The 21,986-nt window shown below is 41.8% G+C and overlaps 3 protein-coding genes across 4 annotated transcripts in view; 2 read left to right on the top strand and 1 right to left on the bottom strand.

Moving 5' to 3' along the window:
* LOC143522760 (DLA class I histocompatibility antigen, A9/A9 alpha chain-like) overlaps positions 1-7,422 on the top strand; it is a 41,530-nt gene extending 34,108 nt beyond the window's left edge. The window contains exon 8 of the transcript XR_013133125.1: positions 6,524-7,422. The gene's annotated coding sequence lies outside the window, so the exon portion shown is untranslated. The remainder of the gene's footprint in view (positions 1-6,523) is intronic.
* The window catches only part of LOC143522759 (enoyl-[acyl-carrier-protein] reductase, mitochondrial), a 34,146-nt gene extending 18,903 nt beyond the window's left edge, over positions 1-15,243 (top strand). Inside the window, exons 3-12 of the mRNA XM_077016590.1 lie at positions 10,707-10,884; positions 11,849-11,946; positions 12,542-12,673; positions 13,077-13,220; positions 13,425-13,527; positions 13,659-13,761; positions 14,275-14,348; positions 14,562-14,622; positions 14,721-14,793; positions 14,994-15,243. Of these exons, the coding sequence (XP_076872705.1) occupies positions 10,707-10,884; positions 11,849-11,946; positions 12,542-12,673; positions 13,077-13,220; positions 13,425-13,527; positions 13,659-13,761; positions 14,275-14,348; positions 14,562-14,622; positions 14,721-14,793; positions 14,994-15,154 (1,127 nt within the window). The 3' untranslated portion in view covers positions 15,155-15,243. The remainder of the gene's footprint in view (positions 1-10,706; positions 10,885-11,848; positions 11,947-12,541; positions 12,674-13,076; positions 13,221-13,424; positions 13,528-13,658; positions 13,762-14,274; positions 14,349-14,561; positions 14,623-14,720; positions 14,794-14,993) is intronic.
* Positions 15,244-15,258: 15 nt separating this feature from the next.
* Positions 15,259-21,986, bottom strand: part of arhgap18 (Rho GTPase activating protein 18) — a 31,565-nt gene continuing 24,837 nt past the window's right edge. For both annotated transcript variants that reach the window (XM_077016589.1, XM_077016588.1), the window contains exons 12-15: positions 21,733-21,879; positions 20,845-20,963; positions 18,605-18,660; positions 15,259-17,050 (exon numbers count right to left, since the gene is read on the bottom strand). In XM_077016589.1, the coding sequence (XP_076872704.1) occupies positions 16,959-17,050; positions 18,605-18,660; positions 20,845-20,963; positions 21,733-21,879 (414 nt within the window). In that variant the 3' untranslated portion in view covers positions 15,259-16,958. The remainder of the gene's footprint in view (positions 17,051-18,604; positions 18,661-20,844; positions 20,964-21,732; positions 21,880-21,986) is intronic.

Below are 21,986 nucleotides of genomic sequence, written 5' to 3'. Positions count from 1 at the left end.
GACATGTCCGTATTTCACGTCCTGTCCCGGATTTAAGTGAGGAAATGTCCTGGTTTTTAAATTACTTTCATTGGACCATTACATTTTTAATTTACAGGCACTATGGCCGCACGGCGCTGAGTGTGATGTAATCCCTGAGCCGCGTCAAGGCTGCATTATTTATTATGGATTATACTTTCACGAGTGACCGTAGCGCGCAACACCGCACACCTCGCGTGAACCTGCACGAAAGACGGAGGTGTTTAAACTCGCCGCGTCACAATCTTTGCAGTGTTCTCTGAAACGATATGTGGTAGTATAAAGAAACACCCCTCAAAAACAGGGGAAGGAACATTTACCTGATGAATTTTAATGTTGCATAGGCCCTTTTCACAACAAAACGGAAATACGTCACCGCCGGGTAAAACAAGTTCCGGTACTCGCAGAAGATAGTTGTTGTCAATTCACCTCAGCATGGAGCGTGTGTTTACTTCATCCCTGTCGTCGCTGCCGAGACTGAATTTTAAATACGTTTCCAGTATCGTTGGAAAACATTCAACAACGAACGGTTCCAAGTTAAATAGAGGCTACAAATTGTTTGTAGAATAATTTATTCACTTATACCAGGGTAAGCTAACACCAGCTAGCACTAGCTAGGTAACTAACTATTATTTAAGGTATAGCTGGTTCCATTAGTCATCCTACGGAGTGGTAAAACAGTCTATATTATTATGATATATATTATATTACAAATGATACTGACAGCTTTAGTTAACTATCTAGCTAGGTTAAGCTAGCGTACACTGTGCGATTTTTGGCCCATTTTCAGCCGATTTTTCACTCGTGCGACTATTTTTGCGATCGGGCCGAGTTTCGGCTCAATCGCGTGTCGTGCATCGTATAGTTTACACAGGTAAACGAGGAGCGATTCACACCTCACAACCAACTCCCGATCAGAAATCGCAGCGTCGCAAGAATATCAAACATGTTTGAAATTCAAATCGCTCCTCGTGAGAGTATCGCACTGTTGAAGCAGCTCCACGAGCCGACTCTCCCTGCGATTTAGTCATAGTTTGAGCTGGAGCTGAGCACATGATTTAAAATATCGTACAGTGTACGCCCAGCTTTAGCAAGCCAAGGGACGTCAGCTATTGATTGTTTGGTTTACATCAGTATCAATAAAGTTCATGACACACACCAAGTTATTACGTGTTATTGTTTATTCAGTGTCCAATATAGTCGACAGCAAAGTGATGGTCAGAGCTGGATGCTACCGAGCAGAGCTGGATGCTAGCGGATCACAACTAGTTTCAGAGCTGTTTCAGTGGAACAGTTGCTGTCCGCATTTGAAAGAGCAAACTCTCGACTAGTAGATGTTCGTGGTGTACTGCCAGCCGAGAGCTTGCTCTTTTCTAGCTAGATGCTATCGGATCACGGCTAGAAGCTATCGGATCACGGCTAGAAGCTATCGGATCACGGCTAGAATCTAGCGAACCGGATGACTGCTAGAAGCTAGCGAACCGGAGCTAAAAGCTAGCGAACCGGAGCTAAAAGCTAGCGAACCGGGGCTAGATGCTAGCGAACCGGGGCTAGATGCTAGCGAACCGGGGCTAGATGCTAGCGGACCGGGGCTAGATGCTATCGGACCGGGGCTAGATGCTATCGGACCGGGGCTAGAAGCTAGCGAACCGGAGCTAGAAGCTAGCGAACCGGGGCTAGATGCTAGCGGGTAACAGCTAGATGCTAGCGGACGTACGTGTACTCCCAGCCGAGAGCTTGATCTTTCAAACGCGGACAGCAACTGTTCCACTGAAACCAGCTGGGAACAGTAACAGTACCGGGAACAGTAACAGTACCGGGAACAGTAACAGTACCGGGAACAGTAACAGGGAACAGCACCAACTTTTAGCCGCGAGCTTCCTGCTATGTAGTCTGCAGCAGTGAAATGCAGGCTACACACAAAGATGCTCCGTATCACAAAGTTTTCCCCTTCATCCCTCCTAATTGCACAAACCCATTTTCTTTTCTGCTCGTCGTCAGCCGGAAAACCATAGAAACTGAGATACGACTGTTTTTGCTTCGAGATCGAGCACCCTGGTGCACTGCAAAAGCTCTTGTTATTGGACTCTGCCATTGTTTAATGTGTAACGGAAGTAACTTTACCCTGCAACGAGAGCTTCCGGAAGAAAAAATGCGGAAGTGTGAAAAGGGCCTATTGTGTTTCAGGTTTGAAAAGTGCTGGAATTTAGGCTAAAGTGAGGGCAGCCCTGTTCTTAATCAGAATGTAGACAGCGTGACTGTCGGTACGCAACATGCAACAGTTTCTTTGTTTGTTTTTCTGCAGAAAATTAATCGTTTAGACTAGTCGACCAATCGAGTCGATAGTTGAATCGATAGAAAAATAGTCTTTAGTAGCAGCACTACTGAAATACCGTACAGTGAAAAGCAATACCTCTGTGCCGTGATTCCATTTCGAGCTGTATTACATTCAATTCTGGCACAAATTCAGCGTTTTGATTTTGAATGCAAATTCGTGTGTATTGTTTTTCAATAAAGAGATAAAGTGCATTGAAATGTAATGTAATAGTGCTTTTGCATTTCATTTTGGCACGTATTCTGCATGTTTGTATGGAAAAGCAGTGCAATTTGTGGATTGCATTTCCATTTTTGCCTAGTAGGGATTACATTTCAAATTGGCACTGTTTCCTCTCCATACCTGGGCAGTGGGTTTATTCTATATCCACAACTGGTTAGACAGGGCAATGGGTTGATCCTTCATCATAACTGGTTAGGCAGGAAGTGGCTGGCCCAGGGTGGATCTCGGGAAAGGCTTGTCTCTCCTCATCTCAGTATTTCTCAGGTAGGTGGACAGCCATTTAGAAAAAGAAAAGAGGGAGAATTAGCTCTGTATGGGATAATATGCGGGACAGATGAAGTTTAAACATTTCTAGAGTGTGACAGCAACTCCGGCATTAAATTATTATAGTCTAGCTAAAAAAGGCAGAACCAGAAAGTAACATAGACTTGGGAGCATTCTGAGACATTGGCATCCAGGATGACAGGACCAGCGCCCCAGTTTACCATAAAACCCTTTGCCCATGAACCCCTGGATCTGTACCTTTATCTAAGGGGGCACATTAATTACCAAATGCTAAACTAAATAAGTAAGTTTTCAACCTAGACTTAAAGATTGAGACTGTGTCAGAGTCCCAGACACAGTCTGGAAGGTTATTCCATAGTTAGGGGGGTCCTTATAAGAAAAGGCTCTTCCCCCTGCTGTTATCTTATTAATTGTTGGAATTAATAAGAAGCAAGCACCTTGTGATCTTAGTGGATGTGGAGGTTCATAATAGGAGATAAGTTCCTAGAGGTAATTCAGAGCAAGCCCATGCAGTGCTTTATAAGTCAGTAGAAGAATTTTAAAATCAATATGGAATTTAACTGGAAGTCAATGCAGGGCTGATGGGACTGGGCTGATATGATCGAATTTTCAAGTTCTAGTCAGAACTCTGGCTGCGGCATTTTGAACTATTTGAAGTTTATTTAGATTCCTATATGAGCATCCTGACAGTAATGAGTTACAGTAGTCTAATCTGGGGCTAACAAAGACGTGTACCAATTTTTCTACATCGTGCTGTGATAATGCATTTCTTAGCTTGGCACTGCTAAGGAGATGTAGAAAAGCTATCCTAGTATTATTATCTATGTATTTATCAAATGATAGGTCAGAGTCAATTATGACGCCGGCTACTGAGCCAGGAGTAATGCATTAAATCTGGTATTTTCTGTCTTGTTGGAGTTGGAGGAAGTTTAGCGACATCCAGAATCTAACATCTCTTATGCAGGCCTTATTTTTCCCTAATCTAGATTTGTCATCAAGTTTGGCTGATATGTAAAGTTGTGTGTCATCTGCATAGCAGTGAAAGTTGACACTATGTTTGCTTATAACTATGCCCAATGGTAGCATATATAATATACATAATAGTGGTCCTAAGATGGAGCTCTGCGGGACTCCATATTTCACTTTTGTGCATTTGGACGGAATATTATTTAGCTCCACAAACTGCTAGCAATTAGTTAAGCAAGAATTAAACCATGAAAGGGCTGTGCCTGAGATTCCAACCCAGTTTTTTAACCGTTGTAGCAAGATCTTGTTATCTATTGTGTCAAAAGCTGCACTAAGATCGAGAAGCACTAGTAGAGATACATAGCCTTGGTGTTATGGGTGGAGGAGGCAGACACGACGGAGCATGGTGCAGTGAAACATAAATGACTTTAATGTTGACTGTGATGGAGTCCAGCGCAAGTAGTGCACAGCACTCTTTAACAAAGAACGCACACACACTCAGGCAGAACTTTAGACAAAGACGAGCATGAGACATTGCGCGAACACACATTAAATAGGTGATTAACATGTTCCCCAGTGATCACGAGATAAGGCACAGGTGAAACCAATGAACACGCTCACAAACTACCCACACCCACGGAACTACAAACATGGACATTGCTATCGACTAGGCCTGTGTTGAAAAAATCGATTTTCCGATTCAGAATCGATTCGCATATGATGATCTGATTATCGATTCGTACGTCCAAAGATCGATTTTTTTGTGAACTTTTACCCCCGCCTCGTCACTGAATTCACGCAGGCGTGCTCGGTCTAACTAACTGTAAAACGACTTGGCGTCGGACAGTGCCGGTAACGACGATAGTCAAAATCTAAAAACAGAAGGACAGTTTATCCAGTGTCGGTGACTATTTACAGTTAGTCCGTGTCACTGACCGTTTACCCAGTGTTTTTACAGTTTAAAAAAAGTTTAAAATGTTCTTGTAACGTTGGGCGCAAGGCGATGGACGAGACAGAATCCTTTGCACTTTCCAAATCGTTACGTTTATTACATTTACCAAAGCGCAGACAGCGCACATAAAACACGTTTACATAGAACATGTGTGACTCAAACAACGGGGAGCACAGGACGCTGCTCCTCAAAATGCATTTGGTAGCAACAGCTTTTGGGTGAATTCTTAATTATTTCAATCATAATAATAATGCACTGGTTAGTGTCCCAGTAGGAGTCCACTGTTGCAGATATAGACACCTCAAAGATGTCCTCTGTTTATTGTCCTGGATTACCTTTCTTGAAGGTAGATTTATGATTACCCTTTTCACCAGTCTTCCAGCCATCAGTAACTACCAGTAACTATTTGCTGAATAATATCGATATAATACTAGTTTTAACATGTTGCTTCTGTACACAGTCAGGAAACAGCTCAAATACATTTTTAATAACACTAAACCCCGAACTGGATTGAATCGGATCGAATCGATTAAATCGGATTAAATCGAAAAAAATCGATTCTTAATCTTCAGAATCGGAATCGGATCGATTCTTGGAATTTGAATCGATACCCAGCCCTACTATCGACATAACACGCCCGCTGAACCGTGACACTTGGTCTGAAGCAAGAAAAAGATCATTTGTTACTTTAACTACAGATGTTTCTGTACTGTGGTGGGGCCTTTTCAAATATGTGATTCCTATGAAGATATAAGCATAATTGCTGGGCTACAGCTTTTTCTATGATCTTGAATATAAATGATATGTTTGAAATGGGTCTATAACTAGATAGTACATTTGGACATAAAATTTGGACACAACCCAAATTTGTAGGGTTAGATTTCTCATATATAGGTCAATACTACCTATTTGTAGTAACTATTTCCCAATGTTTAAAAAATAATTATAAGGTTATTTGATGTGTTGCATATCTTTAATTCCTGAAGTAAAGCCCAGAGTCAGGCTCCTCCAGAAGGCTCCTACAGACTCTGAAGAGGCCCTGCTGACCTGCCCACCACTGGCTTCTACCCAGCCAGCATGATTTCATATGTACTGTCCAAATACACATTAATTAATCACTCAGTAACCCTCAGTTCTGTTGGCAGAAATCAGTCCACCAGCAGACAGTGTGTCCACCTGCTTGTGGTGTTCGTGGTGATTGTACTGGTGGTCGTATGTGGGATTGTTTCTGTCATTGTTTACCTCATCCACCGCAGGAAACACTACAGTGAGATGGATGTTTCGCCTTTGACTACTATTTGTGCTTTGATTGCACCTTAAATGTACAACACATATTAGTAAATGAGAGCCACCAGATTTCAGAGCAGTGTTGTTCATGTTTTTTCCTGCTGCTACATGTAACTACTGCTTTAGGAGACCAGGTAATCACACTTAGATGGCTACCATGCCAAACTCTGTATTCACTAGATTTGCTCCCTAAACTACAAGGAGTGAGCTGTCTGTCTTCCACTCATAGTCTACAGGAAGAGTGTGTCTCAGCTATACACAGACATGAAAAGATGAGAGATTTAGTTACAGCACTGAACAACCCAAAACAAGTCCAGCCAGTATTCAGCGCTAATTACAAATCACTCACCACAGAGGAAGGAATTTATATCCATGTAGTACATATGTCAACTCATTTACTTTTTAATTATTTATTCTTGTCATCTGTTATATTTCATATTTTGTTTTTGATGTTTTAGGACCAAAACCACCTTCCCAGGCCACATACACTGCTGTGTTCAGTAAGCTGTTTAATTCAAGAGTGCTGTCTGTAACGTTGGGGTGCAGCATGAAGGACGAGACACGGATCCTTGCTTTTGCAGCCAACGTCACTGCTTTAATAACAGAAGCGCAAGACAGCGCACACAGAAACACCTACACATACACGTAACGTGGAGAATCAGACAACGACAAGCACAAGACACTGCGCGAACGCACATTAAATAGACAGACCACATGAGCCCCGAGTGATTACGAGACGAGCCACAGGTGGGACGGATGAAAACACACAAACAACCACACCCACGAGGATCCACTGACGCAGACGGCAAGACGCAGACGACGTAAACACACGCCCATAGGGAGGGGTCCGGAGCTGTTCCGTAACACTGTCATTCTTTTTGTTTATTAATATTGTGGTGTTCCACACTTACAGAGTTGCATTTGTCAGCACTGGTCTTATATTTAAATATGTTTAAATAGTATTTTTGTGTGTTTTACAGGTAATGTTCAGAGTGAAACATCTTCAGACACCTCCACCTCAAACTAGCGTGTGTGTGTTTAAATGTGTAAATGTGTTACGGAACAGCTCCGGACCCTTCCCTGTGGGCGTGCCGTTACGTTGTCTGCGTGTCGTTGTGTCCATGTTTGTACTTCCGTGGGCGTGGGTTGTTTGTGAGCGTGTTCGTTTGTTACACCTGTGCCTTGTCTCGAGGTCACGTGGGTCTGTGTTATTCACCTATTTAATGTGCGTTGGCGCAGTGTCTTGTGCTCGTCTTTGTCTAAGTTTCATGTCAGTGTGAGTGTCACTGTTGTGTGCTTGCGCTACCGCATTGGAGCTGCGTGTTCTTGTTCAGTAAAGTTCGTTGTTTGCACCATATCTGTTCGTGTCGTGTCTGCTCCTCCGCACGTCACAAAATGTAGGACTTTATTCTACATTTTCGTCCTCACCCTGGAAGTGATTACATTTGCATGAGATGTGATTTTATCTTTTAAATCCAGATTATATCAATATATTTTTATTAATTATTTTCGGTTTCTAATATTTAACATTATTTTGAACAATAGAAGTAATGTGTTATATATGAGTATTAAACACCTGACCTGTTTCACACGACTTCACACTAGAGATGGGCACTCAAGTCGAAGTCGCATTTAAATCGCCTCTAAACTTCATTTGAAATGATGAAATAATGACTCTTGACTCTGATTTGTCCAAAATAACAAAACAAAAATAAGAGTCAGTCCATTATACAGGCACTGTGTGTGAAAAACTTTGATTCTTTGTTGCCATTATTCCTTACTTTTGTTTTGGAGATTTGGGAAGCAACCCCTTTTATTGTGAAGAATCACAACATCCACTTATCTCGAGTGGGAAATTGGAGAGAAACATCACATGTGAATAAACCAGGTTTGCTATGGTTTTGGCTGAAGTACCATACATGGAGCCTTTGGCTATAGGGAGTGTAAAATCCTTGGACATAACCGAAGAACACCAATGTGTAAACAGTGTGGGAAACAAAGACACTGGAACAACTCTAGCCCAAATACTCATGGATTTATATTTTGTGACTTTTGAGCATCTCTGGTCCACACAAGCACAAATCTGTACACATGGTGCTCCAAAAGATGAAAACTGTGACAACTATCAGTCCATCAAAACCACAATCACTATCGGTGTCACTGTTCATCACCGTTCATCCAACATCCAGTTTTATTTGTCAAATAAATGACAGAGACTGAAGGAGAGGTGGTGTGATGGAACCTGTCCCCTCCAAAGGAGAGGGTAGCATGATGGAGACTGTCCCCTCCAAAGGAGATACTGGCTTGAAAGATAGTGTCCCCTGCAAAAGAGGGTGGTGTGATATATACACTGTGCCCTCCACAGGAGAAGGTGGTGTGATTGGGGACCATTACCTCTGAAGGAGAGGACAGTGTGATGGGGGCACATCGGCACTGGTTCATGTGTGGAGACAGGTCATTTGAGCAAAGTTCTTCAGCTGTTGGAAGGGTTATGAAGGTGTGAGGGTTCTAGGAGCATTGCCGCTGATGCTTTGATTATTATATTCAGTTTAGCTATTCTTTCGGTGTGTCGACCAGGTCATGCTTTGTTCTGTGTTTTTCCTTGAAGCAGAGGGAACATGACCTCTACTCACACACAATTAGTGAAGAATTTTTATGATCTTCCTTATTGTTGCAATTCACCAACTTCCTTATTTTTGCTTTTTTCATGATCTGCTGTTTTCCTTTGTTACCATGACTGCTGATATGTGTCTTAGTCAACAGTAACTGAAATACAGGGGTGGACTTATTCACTGACTTATAACTTGCTGCTTAACGTATTTAATCTGTGGAGTGCTGTAAGGCATGAGTGTAGTTGTCAAGGCTGTTTAATGAGTAGCATCAATTCAGAAGATAATCGTGACTGTCTTTGGTCACAGTCGCACTTAATCGGCTGCCATGGACTAGGTCACAGTAGTCTCTCAAAAACACATCATATCTGGGTTATATCTGCGTTTCTCCTAATGCAATATGTTTGGGTTATACACTACCTGCTTCGTCTATTGTGCTTTATCATCTCTTTCCTCCGGTGTTAGTTACAGGTATTGCTTACTGTCTTTTCTCAGGTATTGTGCATAATTGTATTATAGGAATTGTTTACTGTCTTTTTCCTCAGGTGATGTGTATATTCAGGTATAATTGTTAGGTATCATTTGACTTTCGTCTAGTGGTTTTTCCAGCTTAGAGTACCTTGTGTTCAGGACTATCTATACTACCTTGGAGATTCCAAGCAACTACATAGCACTTTTGTAAGTCGCTCTGGATAAGAGCGTCTGCTAAATGCCATAAATGTGAATGTAAATGTACCTGTCAAAAGTTTATCAAAAACATATTTGGATTATTTTCAACATAAAAAATACAGGAAGGATGCCAAACCAATGAAAGAAAAAATGTATTATGCTCTAATAAACAAATATTACATACTTTGAAATAATTGTCTTATATTTTGATATATTTTGGTGTTCTATTTGTCACGGTGAGGCGGCCCCCTACCGGTCGCCTCCGTCCACAGCGGCTGTTGTTGTTGTTTTTTTGTGACATCGTGTGCGTCCCTCAGGTGGGCGGAGCCCATGATCCGTCTCACCTGAGGGTCGTTTGTTTGCCTATATATGTCTTGTCTTTGTACCAGTTGACCGCTGGTCATTATATCCTTAATTTGGATCTATTGCACGGGTTTTTGGTTTGCACACTTTCTATTAAATCATCCTTTTTCCCCTGAGACTCGGCGTGATCGCTTCCTTTTTAGTTGCTCACCCCGCCCGTCACACTATTAATCAGCTGAAGCAGCACCTATGATGCTTTTCCACATTCTCACATATACAGACAACTTGTAGAGTGAGGAACTAACGTTCTGAAATAAAACTTTGCTGAGGCTGCATTTAAAAGTGTGTGCTCGTGTGTGTCTCTGTGTGTGAGTGTTAAGAATGAATTCATAAATAACACCTTTCCCAAATGATATTTGTTTTATAGACAAATTTAATCATAATTAGATTAAAATGCCTTTTTCACTAGTAAGAACATGCATTTAGTTAGTTGTCAGAAAATTTGACTGGTAGTTTATGTGAGGAAGATTGGTGATGTGTGACAGCCTGTGGAAATTTAGAATTATTTGGTTGATAGTATTTTAGGTGTCATGTGTATTTTGATATTCTCACTGAGTGGTAACTTTGGATTCTTTGGAAAATTCTGTGGAAATGTTGGGAATCATGACCAAGATGTTAATTTTTTTCTGTGGATTGCCAAATTGTGTGAATTAGTTGTGTCTAAATGCAGGTTGTTCAAGTCATTTCCAGTTACAGCTGGTGAATCATGATCAGATATGTGAAAATTACCAATTTTGTTTGGGCTGTGTATATTTGCAGACTTGCTAAAACTAGCTAACTGAACTTTATCAACGGAGTGAACAATCGTGACTGTATAATTCAGTGTTGACCTGTGTTGCTCAATTACTGTGAAAAAGCCCGAGAGTTTAAACATCCCTTTCAGTCGCCACTGCGTCACTAAAGAAAAGCACACCGTTTCTTCATAGCACACCCCTGAGTGTGAAGTTACAACACTTTCAGAGCAGAGGAAGCCACCCACTTTTCTGCCTCCCTCCTGCAGGCTGGTGCTCAGATACACCCAGAGCGATGAGAGGGCTGGTGTGTGGACTAGCCCAGGCTGGGCTGAAGGGGCCGGGGCTGGGGAGGCCACGCTGGTGGGGGGTGCAGGGCTGGAGACTGCTGAGCCACTGCTCCGCACTGGTGTACCGGGAGCACACGGCCAATGTGTCCGCAGTGAGGTAAAGGGGTGGGGGGGGTGACCCTTTATGATTTATGACCCTTTATGTGATGTGGGGTGTGGTAGAGAATGTGTTTGCATTGATCAATAGTATAACAGTTTCAATTTGTGGCTTAAGAAGCAAAGATATGGGAAAATGTAAAACGTGTCTGATGGTATTATTACAAGGTATTGTGTTGAAATAATGATACAGACACTGCAGCTGTATCAGATTCACATGAATAGGGTTTGTACTCTACAGCGGTTTCTATTTACCTGCCTGAAGCTCTTTCAATGAATCTTAAAAATTTTTCCTTAACTTCAAAATTTCTTCGCAAATAATTTTTTTTAAAAGGAAAACAGAAAAGAAGTGACACTGCACAGTTTGAGTAGTTGATTCCATAAACTCTCTGTGTGTGACTACAGGGAGAACATTAGCACTTTCATCAACTGCATGTTTGACATTCATGAGGAACAACATTGTGTCCATCTCAAAGATCTACGATGTTCTTTCACAATCCCACATGCACTGTAACAAGGCTACCAGGGAATGACAGGGTTGTTTTATCACAGTGCCAACACATCACAGGATCATGAGGATCTTTGGTTCATTTTCCTGATAAATCGACATTGGTAATATGATAGCGACTTGGTGATCCACGTTTTTAAGGTGATGTTTAAGTTGCTTTCTCCAATGAGTACAAACCTGAACTGGGAAGCATTCATTATCAAAGCACAGCTTATACTTACACACAGACTGTCCAGCTCCGGTTGGTCAAAGGTGGTTTCCTCAACAAACACAACTGTTGCAGTGTATTTGGTAACACTTTACGTTATAATACCGTAATCTTTAAACAAGAACCAGATTTATCTAATGAACAGGATTTTCTTGTTCTGTTTGTGGCCACTAGGAGGTGCTGTTGTGCGCTGTACAGTTTCTGTATATCCTGTATGATATTTTTTTTTTGTCTGTTTTACGGGTTTAGATTAGAACATCTGCCTCTGCCGGCACTGAGCATGCACAGTGTCAGAGTGAAGATGCTGGCAGCTCCGGTTAACCCAGCAGACATCAACATGGTTCAGGGTACAAACAAACACCCTCCTCCCTCGGCTAACTATGGCAGAGGATTAGGGCCACTATAAAAAAAGGGGGGCATTGGAAAAAAAGGGCAGCCAGAATTCTGAGATTAAAGTCAGAATTCTGACTTTTTTCTCGCAATTCTGACTTTAATCTCACAATTCTGACTTTTTTTGTGCTCGCTCCAACCCTCAAGATTGAGCTCATGAATAGGGTGAACACTTAGTCAGCGAGCTGATTATCGTGGAAAGGCTCATAGCAGAGGGGCTTAATTCTGTCCACAGTCATACTGATCCAGCCCACACGTTTGTTCTGCCACATAATCAGTGTTCAAAAGGTCATGACTGCCGGAATGAGGGAATATGCCCAACTGCTGTTCTGTGGCTAACATCTGTAATGTGTCTGAGAGCTGTACTGTAGCTGACAGCTGTACTGTGGCTGTAGATGTAATTTCATCATAAGACATAGTGCAGTTTCTAGTTTCCTTTGTTCTGTGATCTATAATTTTCGCTCTCTTTTCTGGAAATGAAGTAAAAGGCTTTTATTCGTGTTCAGGAAATGCCTGAATTGGAAAACAATGACAGGTTTACACTGTTGGCAGGCACCTACCCAATCCTGTGCCCCCTCCCTGCTGTGGGCGGAAACGAGGGGGTGGGAGAGGTGGTGGAAGTGGGCAGTGATGTCATCAGCGTGAGACCAGGTGACTGGGTGGTGCCTGTGGACGCAGGGTTTGGTAAGGACATATAGTAGTGAAACAGAACTGCTCTATAGTGAACTGGTGAACTACTGAACCATGATACTACCCTCCAAAATACATTTTTGGTAATATTACAATGTAATGGTAATATTGGCAAAACGGGCTTTAATGATTAAACTTTTCCCATTTAAACCTATTCTGTTTCTCTCCTGGTTGTAACTAACTTGACATCCAAACAAAAAAAAAAAAACTATTCTATGTGAATGGGTATTGATCTTGCTTTGAGCTTAGATCTTGCTTATCAGCCTCTAGGGGGCAGCATAAACTCCAGTTTCCTCATTCAGGCCTGTAGGAGTTGCTGTAGGAGACTAGCTGCAACTACATGGACACCTCTAATCAGAGATAATCATGGAGATCAGTGACTGTGTGTCCCGTGCAGGTACGTGGAGAACAGAGACAGTGTGTGAGGAGACCCACCTGATCTCCGTCCCTAAGGACATCTCTGTGCTGGGAGCCGCGACCATCGCAGTCAACCCCTGCACTGCCTACAGGATGCTTCACGACTTCCAAACCCTCCCAGCAGGTAGTGGCTCTATACCTCATATCTTTGAAGACACTGTTTCTATATCCAACACACCCTAACAAGCTTATTTGACAGGGTGAATGGCAGTTGACAAATATGCAAATCCAAAACAGCAAAGCACTGATTTTAAGAGGTTATACCTTGTCTCACTCATTTAATTAACAAATGAATGAGTGAATTATCTCATCTATCATTGGTTCACAGGTTCCACAGTGATTCAGAATGGAGCTAACAGTGCAGTGGGCCAAGCTGTGATCCAGATAGCTGCAGCACTGAACATCATAACCATCAACCTCATCAGAGACAGGTACCTCACCGTCCAATCAAAATGCAGTACATCATGAGACAGTAACATTATCCTCCCGTCAAAATATTCTACAGCATCATAGACGTGTGTGTGTGTGTGTGTGTGTGTGTGTGTGTGACTGTGTTTTTTAGGCCAAACTGTGGAGAGCTGGTGAAAGAACTCCAGGATCTTGGAGCAGATTATGTCATCACAGAAGAGGAAGTGATGTCATCAGGCCTTCACCATGTCTTCCAGGTGTTCTACAATTTTAATTTTTTTCATTTCCTGTTTAGATGGATGCGTTATCTAACGTGAACAGATCTGCTGAAGGTTGCTTTGCCTACTAATATCCACTGGGTTAGAACTCAACATATTTAGAATACACCTGACCTGACTGAATCAATATCAAATCAAATCAAATATATTTGTATAGCGCTTTTCACAACACGTTGACACAAAGCGCTCTACAGGATTTACAAGGTTAACAATATGCACACATGGTAACACCAACACCGCTGTGATCTAATGTGTTACACTGCCGTAACACAAATCGGTCTAATGTGTTTCATGTAACAGAAATCAGTGCTGATCCAATATGTTCATCACTCCTGGAATCAGTTCTGATGTGATGTGTATCACTACCATAACAGGAATCGGTGCTGATCCAATGTGTGTATCACCGCTGTACACGGAGTCAGTGCTGACCACTGCAGTAACAGGAATCGGCGCCAGTGTGACGTGTTTGGATATTTGGTTTTGCTGTTACAGGAGGTTCCTAAACCCAAGCTGGGACTGAACTGTGTCGGAGGGCTCAGTGGGGGGCTGGTGCTCTCTCATTTAGAGTAGGTGAACCACCTTCATGATGTGCCTCTCTCACCCACGTCCTGTGACCTCAAACCCCTACACATCTCGTACAAGGCTTGTAGATGGATGCACTCAGTTTGCAAACTACGCCCGTTAGCGCAGTTCCACAAGGCAGAGCAAACACTCCAAAACAAGAAAAGCATGAATGAATTGGGATGACTTGTATAGTTGAACCGATGCTCTCTCATCAGCTACGGAGGAACGTTGGTGACCTACGGAGGCATGGCCAAAAAGCCTCTCCAGGTTCCAGCAGTGAGTAGAACCATTAGAACACTCATTTATATTCATGACATTAGTAAAACACACACACACACACACACACTGGTGATGTGGGTCTCCCTGCTGTGCAGAAATCCCTCATATTCAGAAACATCACACTACAAGGATTCTGGATGACCCAGTGGAAAAGGAACCACAAACAAGGTAAACAAAAAACCAGTGCCAGTAAATATCTAATGGAAAACAGAAGTAACCAAGAGAAGTTAAAATCTGATCCGCTTCAGTGATGGCAAATACAATTATAATTTTATGCTGATTGTGACTAATATTGCTTCATACTAATAATCTATAATCTGATTGGGGGACGTGGCTGTGTTTGGTCTCTATGTGTTGTGTCTGTGCAGATAAGGCGTGTGTGAAGTCAATGCTGGACTCAGTGTGTGAACTGGCCCGGTCGGGTCAGCTCAGACCGCCCAACTGCATTCAGACCCCATTTCCCCTCTACACACAGGCACTACATGCAACACTGCAGTCCCACCAACGCAAACATGTGCTTGTAATGTAGGCACACGCACGCACACACACACACACACAAACCTTTTATCAGTACCCCTGTATTAAATGGTGTGGCCATATTAAAGTAATTCAGCCAAAGCCTCAATGTGTAATTGCATATTTATTACAAAACTGTTTAGTGGTCATTCATGATGTGTTAGGACACAGTACAGTCACTTTTCACAGTAAAAAACATAAAATAAACAATATTTTTAAAAAAATCACCTGAATTGAACTATTCGTTTGAAATTACACCTACATCATTAAAAGCAACAATCATCAATTAAAGGCAATTTAATTTAATTAAGACTGCATATGCACACAAAAGTGCCGACACGTTCCCTTTGAAAGTACCGTTACAGAAGTGTGTGTGTGGTGTGTGTGTGTTTCACTGCGTGTAGTATGGACATTAGAAAACACAAAGACCATTTCAGAAGACAACCAGGTCCCTGTGCTGAGTTGGCTGATGTGTGACCTGCAGACACCATGCGTTCACTGGTTCATTAGCTACAGCCCTGTTTGTGACCTGCAGAGACCATTCATACTTACCAAAGCCTTCCTGAGAGGCTCAGAGACCAGCTCACTGGTGATAGATGCTCTCTACCGAGATGTCCAGCAGCTACACGGCCCCTAAGCTACAGACACCAGGTCCTGATCTACAGACACCACGTCCTGATCTACAGACACCAGGTTCTGATCTACAGACACCAGGTCCCAAGTTTCAAACTCCAGTTCCTTCACTTTCCAGGTGGCATTTTGGGGACAGGTATTGTTATTGGTAATGTGTGGAGGTCAGTCCCCTAAAGACGGTGCTTGTGAATGTGTACTCAAAGTTATTGGAGTGTACGTGTACTCGAATGATTACTGGAGTGAATGTGTACTGAAAGGGTAATTGGAGTGATACCTTTAATTTTATTGGTTTCCCCACTGTATGAACAAAGATTTTTTTACTTCCTTAGTGTAGTGTTTACGATAAGTATGTAATCGTGAGATGTAATTATGTTCTTATTTGTGGTATGTGGAGGAGGGGGGTAGGTTACTGTGATGGTAAAGTGATGAGGTATTGGGGGGGGGGGGGGGTAAAGTGGTTAGGTATTTAAGGGGAAGTTAAAGAGGTTAAAGTGTTAAAGAGTTAAAGTGGTTTTTTGAAGGGGTTGTATTCTAGGTATTTTATAGCAGCTTGCATCTCAAGTATTAGATGAATGATTCCTACCCTACAAGAATGGTTCCTAACCACACTGTCAAGCTCCACCCACCTAAGTACTCTTACCACATGATCACCTGCCTCAGGTGGGTGAGGCCTTGTGACGACACACACATGGCCGGGCTGGGGTCCTGGGGGCCGGGTGGTCCCGGGGCAGAGGACCGGGCTTCAGAAGAAAAGAGTCTACCCCTGAGCTCACTATTAGCACTAAACTTAGGAGACGTAAGGAAACGTTTCATCGCATTTGTATGAGAGCATCTCTGCTGAGCCTCAGACTTGTGGAGACTTAGTAGAGACTTGATGGAGACTTAGTGGAGACTTGATGGAGCACTCTTCTGTTGTATAATTGTTGGACTGAACACTGGAGAACAAATTTCTTGCAAATCATGTCCTAGAGCAGGAAGCATCTTTGAAATTCCAGGAAACAGCAACTGGCAGGAATTCTCTTTCAAATCCAGTGCCAAAGTGTCATGGGAGAGCAAGGCAGGCTTTAGACTGGACTTTGGGTGTTTAAGTTCGACATTCCCTTTAATGTTGTGTTAGTCCTCGCCTTTAAGAAAAATGTAGTGTGATTGGGCAGTTGCTTAATTGGCAGTTTGTGTTATGAGTGTTAGCGCTGGACTGATTTGATAACCCACTCCGCAGTGGGGTTCAGGTCCAGAAGTGCTTTCATGTACGTCTCCCCATCCAAACAGCGCTCTTCTACATAAACACACACACACACACACACACACACACACACACACACACACACACACACACACACACACACACGTATGATGTAGCCATCTTAGATGTAACAGAGGTACAATAGATATATCTATGGTAGATGAAACAGATAAATTAGATGTCTATGGCAGTGGTAACAAGTACAGTAGATATATATAGTAGAGGTGACATATGTACAGTAGATATCTATGGTAGAGGTAACATTAACAGTAGATATCTATGGTAGAAGTACAATATGTACAGTAGATATCTATGGTAGAGGTAACATTAACAGTAGATATCTATGGTAGAAGTAACATTAACAGTAGATATCTATGGTAGAAGTAAAATATGTACAGTAGATATCTATGGTAGAAGTAAAATATGTACAGTAGCAGTGATGTCAGTTACTCTAATCTTACCACTTTTTTCGGTAACGAGTAATATAACGCGCTACTATTTCCAGTCCAGTAATCAGATTAAAGTTACTTATCCAAATAACTGTGCGTTACTATTTTTATTTTCCCTAGTAAAATATATATTTTATCTTTCTTCTTGGTCAGTTCTACTTTTGCGTCTGACCGTAGCGCTCGACTTCGCACGCTGCGCGCGACCTTGTGAAAGCGCGAGCACGTTTTCCAAGTCATTTTTTGCAGTGTCCTCCCGTAACGATATGTGGTAGTATAAAGAAACACCCCTCAAAAACAGAGGAATGATGAATTTTAATGTTGCTTTGTGTTCCACGTTTGAAAAGTGCTGGAATTTTGACTAACGTAGCCTACTTAAAAATGCTTGAAATTGTAATGGTATTTCGTTTCACAAGCTGTTTGACTGAACAGTTTGCTTGTATTATGTTTACAAATAAATTTACAAATAATACCGCACAGCTACACAAACGTAATGTCAGGAGATACTATAGCGACTACTACTCCTCACGGCGAGTCTTGCCCTTTAAGTGACACTGGGGGGGGGCGGCGACGGCGCGCACCAGGGTTGCGTTATCAATAAAGATTCCCTCCTCTGGATTTTTGGATTAAGCAGTTTCTGCCTCGGTTACCAAACCTGCTTCAATACATTGTTACTGTTAAAAATGCACTTCCAATAAAGTGAATATTGGAAATATTTATTTTGCTGCTGAATGTAACTATTAAAGTAACTTGTAATCTAACGTAGTTACTTTTAAAATCAAGTAATCAGTAACATAACTAAGTTACTTTTAAAAGGAGTAATCTGTAATCAGTAATCAGATTACTTTTTCAAAGTAACTTAGCCATCACTGTACAGTAGATATCTATGGTAGAGGTAACATTAACAGTAGATATCCATGGTAGAGGTAAAATATGTACAGTAGATACCTATGGTAGAAGTAACATTAACAGTAGATATCTATGGTAGAGGTAAAATATGTACAGTAGATATCTATGGTAGAGGTAACATTAACAGTAGATATCTATGGTAGAGGTAAAATATGTACAGTAGATATCTATGGTAGAAGTAACATTACCCATAGATATCTATGGTCGGTGACTGATAATATGCAGTACTTACTGATGTTTCCACCGATCTCATACAGACACAGCTCTTCTTTCTTCATTGACACTGAGCTGAAACAGTAACCACAGGGTCAGCCGTACTCTGCAACAAACTCTTTTCAGGCATCCCTATGAAATTGATAATTCCCTATAAAATCCCTATAAAATTGACAGGTTGCAGATGGCACATGTCCAAATTCTCTGTAGTTGTGCACTATTGAGTGCACTTTGTGGGGAATAAAAAGGTGCATTGTGGGAAATATATGCTGAGAGATAAATTGCAGAAATTGTGTTTCTGGACTTGTGTGTGCATTTATGTGCATGTGTGTACATTTATTTGTGTGATTGTGTGTGCTTGTGCATATATATATATATATATATATATATATATATATATATATATATATATATATATATATATATATATATATATATATATATATATATATATATATTAGTGGTGGGACTTTAACGCGTTAATTTCGATTAATTAATTACAGGAAAATTAACGCATTTTAACGCATTTAACGGACGAGACACTTTTGCACCGTGGAATGTTTCTCAGTGCGCGAGTTCCGGGCATACAGATTATATGGACGCACAATAAGATGAGCATGATGGAGATGACTGAAGAGGCTACGTTGGTGGATGGGAAATTTAAATATAACAAACTTCCAGATGGAAGTACAAACAAAAATAGTGTTATTTGCACTTTATGTAGGAAGGAGTTCGCTTATCACAGGAGCACTTCCACCCTTGTTACCACCTCAACGCAAAACATGTTGCGGCTAAAGCTGGGCGTACACTGTGCGATATTTTAAATCGTGTACTCAGCTCCAGCTCAAACTGTACGACTAAATCGCAGGGAGAGTCGGCTCGTGGAGCTGCTTCAACAGTGCGATACTCTCACGAGGAGCAATTTGAATTTTAAACATGTTTGATGTTCTTGCGACGCTGCGATTTCTGATCGGGAGTTGGTCGTGAGGTGTGAATCGTTCCTCGTTTACCTGTGTAAACTATAGGCTACTATGCACGACACGCGATTGAGCCGAAACGAGTGAAAAATCGGCCGAAAATGAGCCAAAAATCGCACAGTGTACGCCCAGCTTAACGCGCAGGTCAGTAATGGTAACTTAGCTGCTAAATGTATTCCTAGTACGATAGGGTGACCAAACGTCCGTAATTCACATCCTGTGAGGAAACGTCCTGGTTTTTAAATTACCTTCATTGGACCATTAAGACTGGATTAAACTTTCGCGAATGGCGCGCGACTCCGCACGCGTTTATACATGACGCGTCACATTATTTGTGTTGTCCGCTCCCTGTGGTCGAAGATAAATGCTTACAAGAAGCGCTGCGAATTGCGTCAACTGATGCAAGTTACGAACTACCGTCCAGGGGTGAGTTTCCCAAAACGTTCTTAGCGCCAGGTACTTCTTAACCTCGTACGTATAACGTTTTGGGAAACTCACCCCAGAAAGACAATGTCGAAGAAAATCCAGCAGCTGTATGATGAGGAAAGAATTAAAACAGGTTATTGTGAAGAGTGCCACAAATGTGGCTCTGACTGGGGATCACTGGACCTCTGTTAGCAACAAGAATGATCTTGGTGTGACAGCTCATATTATAGATGATGAATCTATAGATGATGAAGATCCAGTCATTTGCTTTGAGCATGCAGAAGACCACTTCTAGGCACTATGAAGATGCCTGTGGCAGAGGCCTGGGAAATTAAAGAAAGTCTACCATCTAAAATGGTATTAAAAACATCTTCTGATTTACTTCAATTCTTCCAATATCCTGAGCAAAACTCCCTAAATTAAACAACATTTTTGGTCAGAATTTCCAATGTTCTGAACTGTTTTCTGCACACTACACATATATTGGTCTTCGTAGTAGACTGGTGGAAAAATAAACAAGATGTTGAAGTTTATGATTATGTTCATTGATTCATTCATCATTCAAACTTAAATTAATATTTCTCATGTTAAATACTGAAATGCGATTAAAATGCGATTAATTTCGATTAATTAATTACAAAGCTTCCGATTAATTCGATTAATTTTTTTGATCGCGTCCCACCCCTAAAAAAAAATATATATATATATATATATATATATATATATATATATGTGTGTGTGTGTGTGTGTGTGTGTGTGTGTGTGTGTGTGTGTGCGCGTGTGTATATATATATGTGTGTGTGCGTGTGTGTGTGTGTGTGTGTGTGTGTGTGTGTGTGTGTGTGTGTGTATATACCTCTCCTGGCTAAGGAAGCGTGAGAGAATATCTGATGCCTGCAGATCTTCAGTCAGCTGCACAGCCATGGAGACCTTAGAGAACTGTGGAGCCTGGACCCTGATGATGCCGTCCTCCGCCTGACACACACACGCACACAAAACACACACACACACACACGCACACGCACACACATGCACACACCCACACAGACACATACACACACAGACACAAATGATACAAATAAGAAGCATATGCAAAGTCTACCCAAAAACTCTCCATGGAGATGACCTCTCCTCTGCCCTTTCTCTTCCTCTCTCTGTTTAAACCCTATATAAATAGAATCATGTTTTGTAATTGAAAATGATATAAATGTCCATTCTCTCCTCAGTCACTTCTGATGTCTGGTCACACTGGGGACCAATTTACACTATTAAAGTTTTAGTTTAGACTTTAGGGCTAAACCATGCCAGAAAACATCAAATGAGTGTCTTTACCTGCACTAACTATACATGTCCACTAGGGGTCGCAAGGACTACAGTAAAGGTTTGAATGCATTCCTGTTGAGTCATTCACATTCTTACAGTACTGATTCATCATGTGGGGCGTCTTTCATTCACATACACAGACACACACACACACACACACCACAGTCCTCTGGAACTTAAATGTTTTCTTTATCTTCAATTTTTTTTTACATTTTCTATCTTTTTTCTATAATCTACTTGGTTTCCCTCAGTTTTTCCTCTTCTGCTGTTTATCAGTCAGGGTCTGATCAATATGGGCCTGATACACAGTTTGACAATCATCAGCTGCATTGTCAGGATGCATTCAGGAGATTAGGAGTACACTACGAGCATCTTCCTCTACCCCTCTACCCCTCTCCATCCCTCCGTGTCTGCTCCCTACCTCAGAGCTCCTGTCCGGTTTGTCATTGTTCTTCTCGCGGTCGTAGGCCATCTTCTTCAGGAGCTTCCTCATGGCTCTCTCTCGGTTCATCTTCCGCTGGTCTTCCGTGTTCTGTTTCCGCACCTGCGTGATCACGAACTTCGGGATCTGGACCAAAACACGGAAGCAGACGTCACACACAAGGTGGGGAGAAACGACAGCCCGGTGACCTCTCTCAGGGAACCAACAGAGACAATCTGGTGATGGTGACCCCT

This window comes from Brachyhypopomus gauderio, chromosome 9 (genome assembly GCF_052324685.1).
Source record: "Brachyhypopomus gauderio isolate BG-103 chromosome 9, BGAUD_0.2, whole genome shotgun sequence".
NCBI lineage: Eukaryota > Metazoa > Chordata > Actinopteri > Gymnotiformes > Hypopomidae > Brachyhypopomus > Brachyhypopomus gauderio.
This window is presented reverse-complemented; position numbering and strand designations above follow the sequence as displayed.